Source organism: Sminthopsis crassicaudata, chromosome 2, assembly GCF_048593235.1.
Source record: "Sminthopsis crassicaudata isolate SCR6 chromosome 2, ASM4859323v1, whole genome shotgun sequence".
In the NCBI taxonomy this organism is placed as follows: Eukaryota; Metazoa; Chordata; class Mammalia; order Dasyuromorphia; family Dasyuridae; genus Sminthopsis; species Sminthopsis crassicaudata.
In genome coordinates, this window is record NC_133618.1 from 507404260 (window position 1) to 507421641 (window position 17382).

At 37.7% G+C, this 17382-nt stretch overlaps 1 protein-coding gene across 2 annotated transcripts in view; it reads left to right on the forward strand.

The window, feature by feature from the left end:
- Positions 1 to 16493, forward strand: part of OLFM1 (olfactomedin 1) — a 56740-nt gene extending 40247 nt beyond the window's left edge. For both annotated transcript variants that reach the window (XM_074294072.1, XM_074294071.1), the window contains exons 5-6: positions 3259 to 3365; positions 14817 to 16493. In XM_074294072.1, the coding sequence (XP_074150173.1) occupies positions 3259 to 3365; positions 14817 to 15491 (782 nt within the window). In that variant the 3' untranslated portion in view covers positions 15492 to 16493. The remainder of the gene's footprint in view (positions 1 to 3258; positions 3366 to 14816) is intronic.
- The last annotated feature ends 889 nt before the right edge of the window (positions 16494 to 17382 follow it).

A 17382-nucleotide genomic window follows, 5' to 3' on the forward strand; every position in this document is an offset into this window, starting at 1 on the left:
GTAAGAAATGAAGCGTGTTTTGTACCCTTTTTGTTGGTCAGTGGATATGGCTTAGCATGTGAGAGAAGCTTTAAAAGAATTGTATAAACTAAATGGCAGTTGGGTGAGGTGTAATTTACAATTTTCCCACAAATCCTTGATCTTCCTTGAACTCTGTATACTATATGTTTATACACTAATAAGAGCTTCTGTTAATAACACAGTGTTGACATGGACCATTTGTATTCAGGTTCAGACTGAAGGCTAAAGCCAGAAAAACATCCTTTGGTGGGGAGTTATGGGGGAGAAGGAAGGATGGGTTTCCTCTAGTAGAAAGAATCCAATATCAGGTCCCTTCCTATGGTCCCTGGTTCTCACTGAGTTTGCACAGTATGGTACTGTGGAAGGGGAGAATGCTACTTGGGCACTCTCAAAGGGCCCAGAGTTTAAATCCTGATCTGTCTGGATCTGGCAAGTTATTTAATCTCTTTGGACTTCAGAGTTTTCTCCTCTGTAAAACGAAGGGACAAACTTGGATAAGATTCTTGCTAAGATTTTTTTCTAGGCTTGACTTCTGTATTGTGTGATTGATTTACATTTTTCTTCCCCATTCCACCTTTCTTTTTTTAAAGTATCATGCACTTTTTAAAAAATCTAAAATAATCTTCCCATATGCTTCAAAACCATTTTTATTAGCTATTAGAATTTTGAGGATTAGTATGAACAGTCAGACAGTTCTGAGTTAACCTATTAATCAAAATAAGATGTTTGTAAAATGTTGGAGGAGGACAGAATTAAACTAGAACTCCTGTGATCTCCTCCAGTTCTAAATCAAGTACCCTAGAACTTCAGAAAGTAGAGGGGACTGTCCAGAAGCAGCCTATTCAGCCTATATCCCTTTGTCCTCCAGATGAGTTTGCATTTAAGAGCACATGACTGAAGAGACTTTTATTGCAGAATGGAGTCATGTGCCCCTCCCAACAAATCTGTGACCTAATAAGACAAAAAACAAAGTCTTGTTGAACAATATAAAATATTCATTCATTTATCTAACATACACTTATTGAGCACTTACAGAATACAGAGACCTGTCCTAAGCACTGGGGAGAATGCAAAATCCAACTAAATCATTAGAGTTGATATGTATATGGCACTTTAAAATCTGCAGAGTCTTTAACAGTGAAGTGGAATCTGGAATACTGAGCCTGGAATCTGGAAAATCTGAATTCAAATTCAACATTAAAAACTTGGGGACAGAATTTAGCCTTCTATCTGCCTCAGTTTTCTCCATGGCTTTGAGATACCATTTGTAAAGCAGTACAGTAAAGCACATAATAAGTATTTAAAAATGCTTATTTTCTTTCATAATATCTAATTTGATCCTGACAAAAGCCCTGTAAGGTAGGTATTCCAGCTTTTATTATCCTTATTGTACACATAAGGAAGCCCAGGCTTACAGAAATGAAATGAAATCATTCGTCTCATATAGTTGTTAAGGGTAGGATTTGAATCCAAATATTTTCTGATTCCAAGCATAGTATTCTTTCCTGAATTCAGCCTGATTCAATTCCTGATTCAAGCCTTGCATGTTTCCCTGGATGAAATTCAGGGATACAGTACCAGCACAGATATCATATGATATTTTACGTCATACTTAAGTATATCAGAGGATACTCAATGTGCTTTCTAGATGAGGATGAAGAAGGAAAGGTCATTTTCCAATAAGAGAGATTTCCATAGAATTTTCCCATGGAAAAGCTCACATCTCAACGGAACTCTATAAGGTTTCCTACCTTAAATACAATTTTGTTAAATACAGAGGCCCCAGTTTGCACCTAATGTACCATGTGATCTGGGAAAGTCATTTCATTCTTCTTAGTCTTCATTTCCCTATCTGGTAAATTATGGGATTAGACTAGGTGGTCTCTAAGGTGCTTTCTAGCTCTAAACTCTGTCTTGACATTTCTACATTGTAATATCCCATCAGTTCTGCCATTCTGCATTCTAATGTCCCTTCTGGCTCTATAAATCAAGATGGGTTTTTGTTGTTACTATTTAATTTTACCAAATGTGGAATTAAATTAATGGTGGGTTTTCAATCTGTGCTGGCAGTTCCAGCTGCCATTGTCCATTGCCACTGGTGCCATGGTGGCATGGACAAGGTAAGTATATTCTTTCTCTCTCTCTTACTTCCTTATACTAACTTGGGGCTATGAAAGCAGAACTTGCTAAGGTTTGTAGGTACAGATTTGCATGATTTGTGATTTATTTTGTTTTTTGAAGCTGATTTATGAATTTCTCTCACCAACCCTAAGCTACAAATTCTCATCACTTGAGTCTAGTTAGTATGTCCACTTTGAAAGCAAGTTTAATGAACGCCATGGATACCTTTGAGAACCAATGGCATCTTCATCCCATTATATTCCTAGCTGGGCTTCATGATCCCAAGAAGGCTTTCTTATCTTCTCTATTGGGGCTTAATTGGGGCAAAGTAGAGGCTGAATGAGCACTCTGAGGTCCCACAGCACAGCCTGGAATAGACATAGCAGTTCTCCACACTCAGTCTTGTGTTCCAGGCAGTACTGCCTCTTTTTACCTCCCACTCCTCCACTCAATGCTAGGAATAGCATTTCTGGCATGTCCATGAATTCACAGCCTTGTCTTAATAAGTGATTTTAATCAATAAGGATATTTAAAGAGTTATGTGTCCTAACTTAATGAAACATTTGGTCTGTGGGGTGTGTATATGTGTGTAAGAAAATTATTGCTCTTTGGGAGGAGGATGTACTTCTTTATCCATTGTTTAAAAACTTGAATGGTGTTGAAATGGTCATCTCAACCTTCCTTCTTCTATGTAAAGCAGTTCAGCAGGGATACAGTAGGGTTCTGGAAGATTGATATGTAGCTATCTCTGTTCTGTACCAAGCTGACTGTCCTGCAACATCATCTGGCTTTATTTACCATTCACTGGTAATGCAGCACTCCTGGTTTGGGGAGGATATGGTTTCTTTGAGCCACTATGATAAGGGATGTTGCCATTAAAAACAAGGGCATGAACAAATTTTCAGCAGCCATTCACAAATTAATGACAGGAAATAAAAGCAGAGCTTCCTCTCCTGCCTCTGAGAGAAAGAAATGTTGTCTCCATCCCTTTCCACTCTTAATAGTACAAGCCTATTGTGGGAATATCACAGTTTTTAAATTGACTTTGAGTGAGGTCATTTGCCCCCCCAGTTGCTAATCCACCTTGTTGTTCCTCTGCATTATACTATTTTACAGCTTGTGGCAAATTAACAGGGATCAGTGACCCAGTGACCATAAAAACTTCTGGATCAAGGTTTGGATCCTGGATGACAGACCCACTAGCACCAGAAGGTGATAACAGGGTAAGTTTATTATCTCTCCCCACCTCACTTCATTATCCCATCTTGGAGCTATGAAAACAGAACTGGCTAAGGTTTGTAGCTATGGATTTGTACAATTTGTGGTCTTTGAAACTGATGAAACTCTCCTTCAAGCTCCAAATTTCTAGTGCTTGAATCTAGTTATTATGTCTATTTTGAAAACAAATTCAATTTAATGAGAATCTAATAAACAGCTCCATGGGGGCCTCTGAAAAGAGCAGTCTTGTATGGTCATGGAAAGGACACTTACTATTGACTAAAATGTTTTTGGGACACTTTAATGGGAATATTAGTCTTCCCTCCTGGTGAGAGTCTCTAATGGTCAGCCAAAGAAAGCTGTTTGCCAGGATGGATTGGGTAGGAATCAATTAAGGAGGACTGACATTTAGAACAACTGATTAGCTAAGAAAAAATACCCAAGACCATGGGACCTAATAAAATTGGTAATTTCCTCCATTTTAAGAAAAAGGTATCCAGTTCTAATAGCCTGAGTTAAGTATAGTCTAAAGGTGGAAGAAGGACTGGGTAAGCATTTCTTGTGCATTGTTGATAGGAAAATGCCAGTATAGTTGTAAGAATGGGAACCATCTAACTAGGGATGATTCCATAAGCAAACTATCAACATGGCTCCTCCTTTCTTCCTAGACACTTTTAGCTCCCCATAAACACCTTGTCCTCCCCCTCATCATTTTTTTTCTCTATCCAACTGTTCCAGCTTTTTAGATATATGGATAGGATAGAACATTCATGTTCATTTCTAAGGTGAAGGAAATAGACATATGTTACTGTTACTCTTTTAGAAAGCAAAACTTTTTTTCCCAAATTTGAAGATTTTCTCAGAGTGTGATGGTGGGAGGGAGTGAAAAGGTTATGAAGAAACATGAAGAGTGAATGGGTGAATCATGGAATGGGTATTGGGTAAGAGAAGATGAAGAATATTGAATTAAGTAGTCTCTCAAAGTCTTGTCCATTCTAAAGATTCTAAACTTAATTGACCATCTTGAGATCAAATTGGATAAACAAAAAAATATATTTCAGGCTGCTCCCAATAACTTCTCAGAGATAAAAGCTAATTTGGACCCTTGGAGAATTTGAAGAAACCAGATTCCTGTCTAGCAAAGAAACGAACCTATACATAAAAAGAGACATTGTACAAAGTCACTCTGGAATGGACTTATCTTCCTATAGCTTCCTTTTCCTGTCTTAGCAGTTTCACCTTTAAGACTTTTTTATTCTAGGTCAAAATATATCCCCTGTTAAGTTTTTCATTCTATTTTTAATTTAGGAGGGGGAAAGATCCATTAGACTTCTCTGTTTTAATGGCATCTCATTTGTCTTTCATTTGTTATTCCTCTCATGGTTAGATATAAACTCATGTCCTTTTTTATTTAGAAGAGATATTATTCTTTTTTGTACAGTTTTTCCCCTAGAGAAAAACTCGGAAAAGGGAGAAGAAATAAGTTCCATATTTGTCTTGATTGGCTGGCCCCTTGCTTATTTGTTTGGGGCTCCTTTGGGAATTGATGAGATGAAGGACTGTTGACTAAATGAACAATGTAAATAGAGTATTTTGCCTTATTCCCATAGAATAAGGATGGTAGATATTTTGCAAACATCCTTTTATAGTCTTTCCCTTGGCCATTTCTCACCCTGCCTTTTACCTATCTATAGTTGCTTCTTTTATGATTTTTTAAAATTGCCATTTGTCTGTTATCACCCTCTGGAATTCATGCAAGTCATTATCATTTAAAACAAAAACATCTTAAAGAACAAATTCAAGCCTACAGTTCTGTGTGAATTTCACAAACTATTTGGGACATGAACCATGGTCTTATTTCTAATTATTCTGTCCAATGCACTAATCTGATAAGCACAAACAATTTACCAAAAAAAAAAAAACAAACCTGGTGAAATTCCTTAACTAACCTATGTTTTCTCTGGGAAGCTCATGAAGAAGTAGGAGAAATGGACAACTTATATCATTACTCTTACATGAAGGAGATGCTTGCTTTGATAGATAGATTAGACCCTCTCTGAAAGATCTTAATGGATACAAATGGCTCCTAAAATCCCATCTTACCATGCCCATGATATGCTACTGCTCTGTTTTATCCACTTCTATCTAGCTCTCCATTCATGGTTTTCACTATTTAGAGTTGTTGGCATAAGAAATTATGTGATAACAATTCTGGCAGTTTCTCCTTTATAGAAGAGGATGGATAAAGGAAGAGTAGTTACCATGTTTTCCTGGAAGTATGTCGCATTTCTCTTGATTTCATAATTTCCATAAAAATGAACAGCTTCAGTGATCTTAACTGTACACAAAAAAGGGATTATCTCATTATGTCCAAATAAGTGATGGTCCTAAATGTTCATCACACTGTCATGAAACTTGAGTTCAAACATTTTAAAATCTTCTACTGTGGGTCAGTAGGTTCTGGGAATACAGAAATAAAAATGAACCAGTCCTTGTCTTCCTGAAGTATACATTCTTCATGGAAAACCATAACATTTGTCCTCTCCAGAAAGAAGCATTAATATCCAGTGATTATTAATATCCAGTAATCCATGATTAAATTGTCCCTCCCACTTTGTAGCCTTTACTTTTTAATTAATTTCATCTAAACATTCTTATATTGTAAAGTATTACAAATACATTTGGTCTCTGGTACAATAGGAAAAGGAGTGAATTTGGAGTCAAAAGACCAAGATTCAAATGTAATGAGGAAGCTGCTAAAAGTCAGAGACCTTTGCTTAGAACCAAAAATGTAAAAGTCTTACAAAAGAAATCTGTCAAGATGATGGATTCATTTAAGCATTAGATATTGAACATCCACATAATAACTTTATAGCCATCACAGAGAAAAGAAGTTCTTGGATTTTAGAGGGATTTGGCTGAATGCCTTCAACTAGTTCTTAGAACCAAATAAAAATCATGAGTAACCATTAATATTTGGTTTGAAATATTAGTGAATTAATCATTCTCTACTGTCTTACTTTTTGTTGAACAAAAGATAGTACTGACTTTGTGGTAATTATTCTTGATTTACCCAGCAGTCACATGAGTATCTCATATTTTGTCATTTGACAAAACCAACAGTACCCCTCTATCGATCTGGAACAATCACCTACTGCCTAGAGAGATATGTTTGTTCCTATTCTGTTTTGCTTTAATCTTTTCTGTTTTCCCCATCCAATTTTGATCATGAAGATACAGGAAGCCAATAACTAGATGAAAATCAATCTAGGTTCTGGGGTGTGATGGAATGAAACACAACTTTGTTCATTTGCTGAGACTTTGTCAGAAACAAATAGATGAAAGGGGGTGGGGGACTGACTAAGTGGAACCAGCTGATAATTTGCTAAGGCTTTTGTCCAAGGGGAAAGGGAGCTGAGCAAAATGGTATGCATGCAGAGATTGAATAGGCCTATCCTCCAGAGGAACTTGTTCATTTCTTACCTCTGATTTGGCCTTGTGGCAGAAAAACTTGCAACTGGAAGTGTTTGAATCCTAAAAGCATTTCTAAGTATTCAACTAGCTTCATAAGAGTGCTTTAGTCTTTAATCATTAGAACAACTTTTCATGCTAGAGTCCTTTGGAGACTAGATCATAGAAGTTTATAGTGGGAAGGGACTTTAGAGACCAGCCAGTCCAACTTTCTATCCCAGAACACAGATCCTCACCCACTGGAGCATTCTTGATAGTTTATCTTCTTGAATTCTTTCAGAAACAGAGAAGCTCCTGACTTACTAAAGTAAACTTGTTACATTGCAGGACAATTCTAATTTGGGGGTGAATTCTTCCTCCTGTTAAAAATAAATCTGCCTTCTTACTTTATCTCTCCATTTTCCCAGTTCTTCAAATTATCTTTCTTATCTTTTCTGATTTGACTCTCAGCACTGTTAATAGATTCCTGAGCATTCATCATAGATTCCCAAAAATTGTTTCAGTCTTTCCCACCACCAGATACTGTGGAGTTCAGAATTCTGATTGTCTATAGAAAGTGATGAAACCAGGATGTTTATTTTTGAAGAAAGAGATGAGATTACTAACACCTTACAGCAAATAAGGGATATAATATCTCATTTTAAAACTAAAAAGTGTTCCTTAGACTTATCTGAATTACTTGAACTTTTATAAGGACCATGTAACAACCACATCTTTTTCTAATAGGCTATTCCCTTACAATCTCAATCTACAATTATAGGGATCTTCTTGTGCCATTTTTTTTTTCCCTGAGGCTGGGGTAAGTGACTTGCCCAGTGTCACACAGCTAGGAAGTGTTAAGTGTCTGAGACCAGATTTGAACTCTGGTCCTCCTGAATTCAAGGCTGGTGCTCTATCCACTGCGCCACCTAGCTGCCCCATTGTGCCATGTTTTTCTTCCCTTCCTTTAACAAGCAGGATAATGAGGCTATTTAACTGTTAAACTATTCCAACTTAACCTGTGGGGAAGACTGTGAGAATTTTGCTTTCCACCCCAGTTCAATTGAATGGTACCATAGAGAAAGTCCCAAACTTGAATTTTGAAGGACCTAAATTAAAATATCATTTTTCCGCTTACTAGTATAATCTTTGGTAAAGCACATAACCTCTCTGAGCCTGTTTCCTCACTTCCAAAATAAGTGGGTTAGACAAAATGATCTTTAAGGTCATTTCTAGCTCTAGATTTATGATTATGTTATGAAGACATTTTTTTTCCAAACAGCAGAGCTTCTTTGATGTTAACTATTAAACTCCAAAGACAATGTAGGACAAGTGTTTGCTTAAACAAAAATAAAATCAAACCCGACTTGTTACTTAGAAAAGTCCCTTAAATAGCATCTTTTTCTGCATCTTGGGTGAAGTTTATAAAATGTGGCTTTATCTGGTGATGTCAGAATCAAATGGCAACAGATGCCTATATCTTCTCTTTCTGACCTTTAAAATATACTCTTCCAATTGAAAAACAGATGAAGATAATAGTGATAATTAAAAGGGGGAAACTGTGTTCTCAATCAGCCAGACCATATGGAACTTGAGTAAAATTTGAAATATATAAAGTCTAGTTTCCTATATGGAAAGAAGGTGCCCTTTGATTTTAATGGAGTCTTTATTGAGTCTTCCTTTGAAATAATGAAATGAAAAAGAGGAAATTCTTATTTGAATGGAGAGAATAGGAATATAGATTTCCTTCTCTTTTGGCTTCCTCTTTCAACATGAGTGATAGAATATCCTTTTATCCAAAGGAAAACATCATAGTTGTGAAGAAATGTGAGTGAAAGACATTTATTAAGCTCTTGCTGTTGTACCAGGTAGTATGCTAAGCACTGGAGATACAAATGCACAAGGATAACAATCCCTGACCTCAATGAGTTTATTCTGGTAGGGGAAGACAACAGATTTAAGGAAGTGGGTGTTCACAGAGGGATGTTTTGGTCAAGGAAATCACAAGGATGGTGAATATTGCCACAGAGTAACTGACTGATATGAGGCTAAATGAAATTATAATTAAATATACTTGGATAATAATGCATATAGAAATATTGAGTCCGAAATAAGAAAGCAGTAGGGAGTAGAATTTCTGCTACCATGGCACTCAAGGGATGTGTGAAAAAAGTCTTTTTTTCTGGGGTTGATATATTTGGAGTTTTTGTTTTTGACTAAAACAAAAGGTAGCTCCATTGAGCTACTTGGTTAGTGAACATCTTTGGTCTGTAAGGAGAAACAAGTAACCTATGCACCACTATTCCCAGACTGCCTGGGAACAATAACAAAAGTGCTGAAAATCCTTGGTTGTCCATGTGAATAACATGGATTTTTATGCTTGTGGTATGTCACAAATGTGACAGTGAAAATGAGGATAAACTTTATATAGTGTGATGCACCTGAATGTTTGTGGGATAGTTAAAAAAAACACCTACTGTAGAGGGGAAAGAGCTGGCTGTTAGTGCTAAAGTTGTCACCAGCTTGGGTAAGTCTCTTTAAGCACCTGTCAAATGGAAGGGTTGAATTAAATGACCATCAAGGCCTTTTTGGTTCATACTCCATGAACCCTGTGTTATCCCTCTGCATGAATTTTTGGGTGTGCTTTTCAAGGCTGTCACTGTCACTGTTTACCTTCCTCTGATTCATTCTCCTGATCAGTCTTATGATCTCACTTGGAAATCTGACAATTAATAATAACCACAACAATAAGAGTTAGTATTTAACTAAACTCTAAAGTTTGCAAAATGTTTTATAAATATCGTATTGTTTTATCCTCATAAAAACCCTCAGAGGTTTCTCATTTTACATATGAGGAAATTGAGGTGGACAAAAGTTAAAGTGATTTGCTCAGAATCACATAGCTAGAAAGTATCTGAAGCCACATTTGAACTTCCTGATTCTATGACCAACACTCCATTTACTATTTTCATGTACACTAGTAGTTAGCACTTTAAGATTTGTAAAACTCTTTACATATGAGACCTCATTGGATCCTTACAAGGACCGTATGAAATAGATGCTATTATTATCCCATTTTATGATGGGGAAACTGGGACTAAGACAGGGTAAGTAGCTTACCCAGTGTCACACAACTAGTTAGTGTCTGAAGCTGGATTCAGACTCAGATCTTTCTGACTCCAACTCTGGCATCCTATCCACTATATCATCTAGCTGCCATTCCCTAGGAATAATCATATGGCTCCTGCTCAGATCCAAGAAGCCTTTAAGGATACTTAGAACCCCTAAGGTAATTTATAGTTCTCATTTGAATGAATCATATACATAACCTTCCTCTACCTACCCCCCCATCCCTTCTAAACCAACTGATCTCAAGACCTTTCTCTATCTGTTTGGATCATCCACCCATAGATTCATTATTTTGTTTGTTCCACTTACTGCAACTCAGATTGACATTCGAACTATTAATTGTCCTCTTTCAAATATTTTTATACTCATTGGCCTTCTAATGGTTCTCCTGAGTTTAAGGAGGAACCATCCTGCCCAACTTAAGCAGGCATGCCTTTGTGAGGATTAGCATATTTCTGTATTTGGGCCAGCTTTTTGTGTATTGCCTTGAACACAAAGATAATAGCTTTCCTTGGGATTTTTGGACCAGAGAAGGTCAAGCCTGCTCTTCTTTCCAAATCCTGGCTTTTCTTTAAAAAAAGAAACAAAATCCATCAGTGTTCTGTGTAATGATGACTAATCCGAGGCTTGAGTCATTTTACTCGTATTCGGTACAGATGTGTTCTGATGAATATGACTATGAATATACTATCCATATGCTTGATATTCATGAACAAAATGCCTTGTTTACATTCCTTCTCCCCCCCCAAAAAAAATTAGACTGCCTTCTGTGCCTTTTGAGACTATGAGTGAAAAGGGAGTAATTGGTTGAAGGTACTAACAAGGCCAGATATAGCACCTCCATCATCCAAGGTGCCATATAAACCCATGAAGATATTACATTGATTGCTATATTGTATTTAAAGGAGTTTTAGATCATTATGGGGTAAGTCTGAACAAGTGACATTCATTTCTTAAGTGGAGTCCATATATCTATCTGGTAGTAACTGAATGTCTACCCAGGAGTCTGGGAATGGATATCAGACCACTGAATTTAAGTCCCATTTTACCTGTTAACTGAGTGACCTTGGATAAATCACTTGATCTAGGAAAACTTATTTTATTCCATTCCATTGAGAAAATGTGAGAATTAATAAGATCAATCTATATGGAAGAGATTGGTATCCTTGATTGTGAGGCTCCAGGAGCATGATTATTCAGTGAATTTCAATCACCCATCAGTGACTGAAAAACATGTAAAATTGAAACCATTCTCTGAAACATGGTGATTCCCCTGAGCCTAGCACAAAAACACCAGCCTCCTAAATACTCTAATCACATCTTGTGTCATCTCAGCTGTATCTGTGCATTTGTCCTTTCTGGCCATGGTAAAAACTCACACTATTCATGCCAGCCTAGATGTACTATGGAGCTGAGACTTGGCTTTCAGTCTTCAAGTTCCCAATAATGCACTGGATGACCTTGGGTAAGACCCTTGCCTCTACAACCTTTAGTTCCTAAATATATAGAAAAGAGGAGTTTTTAAAGACCCTTCCAGTTCCCCTTCCTAGAACCCTATGGGATCCTTCTGTAAGTGTGCTTTACAAGGATATCGCTATCACAGATCTACTACTGTATAAGAAGGGGAAAAGGGAATACGCATCCATTAAACACCTACTATGTTCTAGGACACTGTTCTAAGTGCTTTATGAATATTAACTCATTTTATCCTCACAATGCCCTGTAAGTGAGGTTCTACTATGATTTCCATTTTACAGTTAAGAAAACTAAAGGAGGCACAGGTAAAATGACTTATCCAGAGTCATACAGTTTAGTAAGTGTCTGAGACTGGATTTGAACTCAAGATTTCCTAACTTCAGCTCTAATGTTGTATCCACAGCGCTACCTAGCTGCCCATAGGGAAACTCAAAATGCGTTCATCAGTATCTTGGTCTTTTGGCCTGTTCTGCAGTCCTTCCTGCAGTTTAAGTAAATAATTTAAATAAAACTAATCAGTGTTTTACTGGACACTTTCCATGTGCTCATTCTTCTATAAGGTCTAGGCAGAAAACAGAAATGGTTTCTTTAGTAAGGTTGTAAAGTCTTTATGAAAATTAAAAACAAAACAAACCCAACATACCTTAAAACTGAAAACCTGAATAGCCATCTATTTTGGCAGATTCCTGCTGGAATGAATGTCTTTTCTAGTTTGGCTAGTGTTTTATACAGAGAAGGTGCCAGCAGAACCCAAGGTGTACAATATAACATGACAATGAACAATCCAAAGGAATCTATAATGGAATACCATAGTGTAGTTGTGATATTGATTGCATGTACTGTAGGAGATCAGAGCTCAAGTAGGAATCAGCTCAATAAAGGCTGAAGGAATAAGCTCTTTGAAGACAGGGACTTTTTTCCCTAGATATTAGTATCCTCAAGGTCAGCAAAGCAGCTGCCATGCATAGGTCCTTAATAGATGATTGCTCATTGATTAATCAAAAGTTCCATGGAGAAAATAGGATTTGAGCTGAGCCTTGAAGGATGAACAGAATTTGTATATATAGAGGAGATACAGTTGCCCAGAGTGAAGACAGAGACCAGGATAAGCATATCTTTATAAATGAAACTGCCTTAGAGCCAGATTTGGGATATTTTAGTAACTAATCACTTTGGATGGAATCCAAGAAAATCCATTGTATACTAAATCACACTACACAGCAAATATTGTAGGGAGGGTTCTGACACACTCTATTTTCCTTGTATCATTACCAGAGCTTGCTTGCTAATAGGTGGGCCAAACTAATGGAACCTAGAAACTAGACAGCATGCAGAAATGGCTAGTGATCTAGGCGGATACGAGAAGTGGGTCCTAGCAGTAAATCAGAGGAGTCTAATGGCAAGGATTAGAGGCAAACATTGGGTCCAGGATGGTACTTAAGTCTATAGGCATGGGTTAAATGGTATAAGCAAAAGAAATGCCAAGACTTGGAACCACATTTTGCAAGGTCACAGGGGACAAAAATGAAATTTGCACTTTGCAGATTTTGCTGGATACAATCTTCAGAGCATTACCCATTATTGCAAATGCTTAAGGGGCCTCAGATTGGTCTCTCTTGCTCTCCCTATCTTGCTATTACAGTGATGATCAAAGCAGTTGATTCAAACTCGGGAAAATGTTTATTAAAAAATTTTAAAGCAAATCTATCCATAAGCACCTGAATGAATGTCCTTAGTACAAGGTTAGGAGTTGTTGAGGGGTTTTCCTGTTTATTTTTTAATAGTTAACATATATACAGTGTTGAACTTGAAAGTTGCTGCATTCCTAATCTCTCCTGCAGCTAACATAGCTCCTAATGGATAAAGCAGCTGTCTTATTGCTAGACAGATGCATACAGAATGCCATTAGCCTGGCAGATTTTTCTCCCCTAACTGCATTGCTTTGTAATTTACTCCCATATTGGTTGAAAATGACTTAAGCATTTTGTGAAAAGTCTAGACATTTTCCCAGTCAACTTGTATTAAAGCCATAATCTGAACTCTCTTCCACAACAATCCAAATGGTATCAAGAATTTTACCATCCCAGTCAGTTCCCATCAGCTTGAAAGGTTTTGAAGAAGCTTTAGTTTTCTACTGATGTGAACTTTCCCATGGCTTGGGTGTGACAATGAATGATTGCATTCATATAATACTAAATGCCAAATTAATGAAGTTCCACACAGCAGACGGTATAATTTAATAAAAGTGCTGTGATAGGGCTGGCAGTAAGCAGAGGACACCACACAAAAAGCCCTGTTGGAATGGGCAGAATTGTCCTTCCCAATGACATTGATAACAGGTTACCACATAACTATGCAGCTGTCAGGAGGTGATTAGCCTGAGCTCGAGCTGTGTTTTTAATTTTCTTCATTGTCAAATGGGTTTTAGGTTTCAAGTCCCAAATGTATTGGATCTTTGCCTACTAGCAGTATATATGAATATGAACATATATTGCAAATGCATATATATGTATACATACACATATATGAAATCTCACAAGTCAGCTTTTTTGAACTACTTTGAATTTCTTTTTAACTCTTTGACTATATGAATTACACAGATTGTCTATATAAAAATGCGCCAAAATCTGACTACTGGCCAGTAAACTATTATCTAGACTTCCTGGTTTTTCTAAGCCATAAGGTTCACTTCGAGTTAACTTAGAAAGATTGAATTACACTCAATTATCCATTTTGGCCAAGAGAAAGTATTAGAGTCAGAATGAAATAATCCATGCCCCTGAGGAGCTAATATTCTACCAGGGTTAAGAGTGGGGAGATAGAACCTATATGGGGAAAATTAATACAAGGTTCATACTGAGTTATAGAAGATAATTTCAAGAAGAAAGGCATACTAACTGGGATCGAGGGATCAAGAAAAGCCTTGTGTAGAAAGTGTTACCAGAGCTGTTGTTTGAAGGAAACTAAGGATCCTAGTAGGTGGGTTTGAGAAGGGAATATACCCCAGACATGAAGAACCATCTTTAAAAAGGCAGAGAGACAAAAGATGGAATGTGAGAGATGGGAAATGATGAGCAGACCAATTTGATTAAAACAGAAAGGATATGTAAGGGAATAACATGAAATAAATCGAGAAAGCGATTTGGGTACCATATCATGGAGAGCTTTGGGTTGTCACTCCTATTTCATCTGAGAAGACTGACATGAGATTGAAGGAAGTACAAGCAAGTCACTTAGTCCCAATTATTTTCTCCCTGTCCTATTTTTTGATAATATTTGGTTGTCTGATTTATAAATCAATTTCTCTGGCTCCTGCTTGGGGAGGAAATCTGTGCTCAGTGTTTGTGTTCGTGTGTCCTCTTTGTCTCTTGTCATGCTAATGGTGTCTATTATTCACCCAGGTTTGGTACATGGATGGCTATCACAACAATCGGTTTGTCCGAGAGTACAAATCCATGATTGATTTTATGAATACAGACAATTTCACCTCCCATCGCCTCCCTCACCCTTGGTCAGGGACAGGGCAGGTGGTCTACAATGGGTCTATTTATTTCAATAAATTCCAAAGTCACATCATCATCAGGTTTGACCTGAAAACAGAATTAATCCTCAAGACCCGAAGCCTGGATTATGCTGGCTACAACAACATGTACCATTATGCCTGGGGAGGACATTCAGACATTGACCTCATGGTGGATGAGAATGGACTGTGGGCTGTCTACGCCACCAACCAGAACGCGGGGAACATAGTGATAAGCAAGTTGGACCCCAACACCCTGCAGATCCTGCAGACCTGGAACACCAGCTACCCCAAGCGCAGTGCTGGCGAGGCCTTCATCATCTGTGGCACCCTCTACGTCACCAATGGCTACTCAGGGGGCACCAAGGTCCACTACGCCTACCAGACCAATGCCTCCACCTATGAGTACATTGATATCCCCTTCCAGAACAAATACTCCCACATTTCCATGTTGGATTACAACCCCAAAGACCGGGCCCTCTATGCCTGGAACAACGGGCATCAGACCCTTTACAATGTCACCCTCTTCCATGTCATCCGGTCTGATGAGTTATAGGGCCCTCAGATCATTAGTTTCAGGGCAAAGTTCTAACCCACAAGAAAACTCCTATCAAACAACTGCCAAAATAATTATAACTAATAAGTAATAATAATTTTAAAGAATCATCAGCAATGTGGATTGATATGACGTTAGAGACGTTACCTCTGTGTTTCTAGAATACGGGCCCGCCATAGACTTCAGAAGAAAACCACACATTTGCAGCTGGAACTGCGCTCAAAATGTTTCCCCGTCTCCCTCGTGCCCTTCTAGCCAACTCTTATACTGTTGGAAGGCAATGACTGTTGGATAATTCTCTTTAGAGAACAGTCCCTCTGTCTGGATTGCATGGACTTTTTCTTAGATCATGGTCAACTTTGATGGATGTGATTTTTGTGTCTAAGTGAGAGAGAACCCCAGGGGCCAAAACAGGTGTCTGGTGAGACTAACATGGGTTAGTTTTCCTTGCATTCCATTGCAGCTACTGTCTCTCGACTGTGTTTTTGTCTCTTAGATTAACTGTGCTGAGACCCAAGGTAGCTACTGGATCTTTGTCTTAGTACTTATTAAACCCAATGGTTGGAGTATGTATTCTGAACAGTTGTTGTACCCATATTGTTTGAAATTATGTATTCAGCAAATATATTGTATAATGTATGTCTGTTACTTACCAGAGGTGGCAACTTTGTCTGTTCAGTTTATGCAATGAATGTTGTAAATGCAATGCTGTAGTTTGGGTTAATAAATGATGGTTTTGTTTCTAAAAAGAAAAAAAATCAGTGTTTACCCTTATACACAATTAACTGAGTTCATGTTGCTAATAATTGAAAGAAATGATTCTCTCCTTGTTACAGTATCTAAAAAGTATAGCCATTGATGAGAGGCTTTCAGGAACCTGGAGTTTCTAGGAAGAAGTTTTGAGAGTGCAACATTGTGAAGGAAGCTACATTTTTTTTCTAAAAGAGGAAAGCTTTGTACTACCCATAGTTAACTAAGAAACAATAAAATATTAGGAGATGTTCTGGTTTTCCTTGTTGTAATTACTGAGGGGAGGGATTCGAAAGTAAGCCATCTTCCAGAATCTATATGAAACCGGTTGTCACCGTTTTCCTACCAAAAAGGTTATGTGGGACTTTGGGGAAAAGCTGACCCCAGTCCCAAGGAAGGAGGCTAGACTAGCTGTCCCATCTACAGTAGATTGCAACATTGAATCCTGAGACTTTTATCCTCTCTTCTCAGGAAAGAGTACAAAGGCTCAGACCATTATCTGAGCTTAAAGTCAGGAGCCTTTGGTTCAAATTTTGTTTATGTCATTTGCTTGCTATGTTACCATGGGCAAATTATTTGGCCTCTCTGAGCCTAGGCTTCGTTCATCTCAAAAATGAGAGCAATAATACTGGCACTGTATTACCCATCCCTCAGACATTGTTAGAAAAGTGTTTTGTTAACCTTGAGGCAATATAAATGTGAGCTTTGATCATCACTATCATTGCTCTTCCTTGCCCCCTCTTAGGGAAAAATTGTTTTTGAATAATCCTCCATTCATTCAATCAATCAACAAGCATTTTTTAATTCTTTCCAGGCAACCGAGGAAATATCATTTTGGGAACTTCTCCCTTGTCACTATTTAAGATACTTGAGGACCATTTAGAGCTTTTCAATGAGCCAAATGCATTCATGCCAACTCTTACCAAATGTCATGACTATATTATATGGACTACAGTAGGAATCCAGACTTGATGACATCACTCTCAGATTCTGTGATCTTAGAAAAGTCAATTGACCCTCTGCCTCTTCCTCTCCACCCTTAACTCCTCACATCTGGGCTTACTGAAGCTAGGCTGTAAGTGTCTTTCTCCTTTTTTGATGCTGCCATGACTTTTAAAGCATTTCTAAGTCTTTTTCTTTT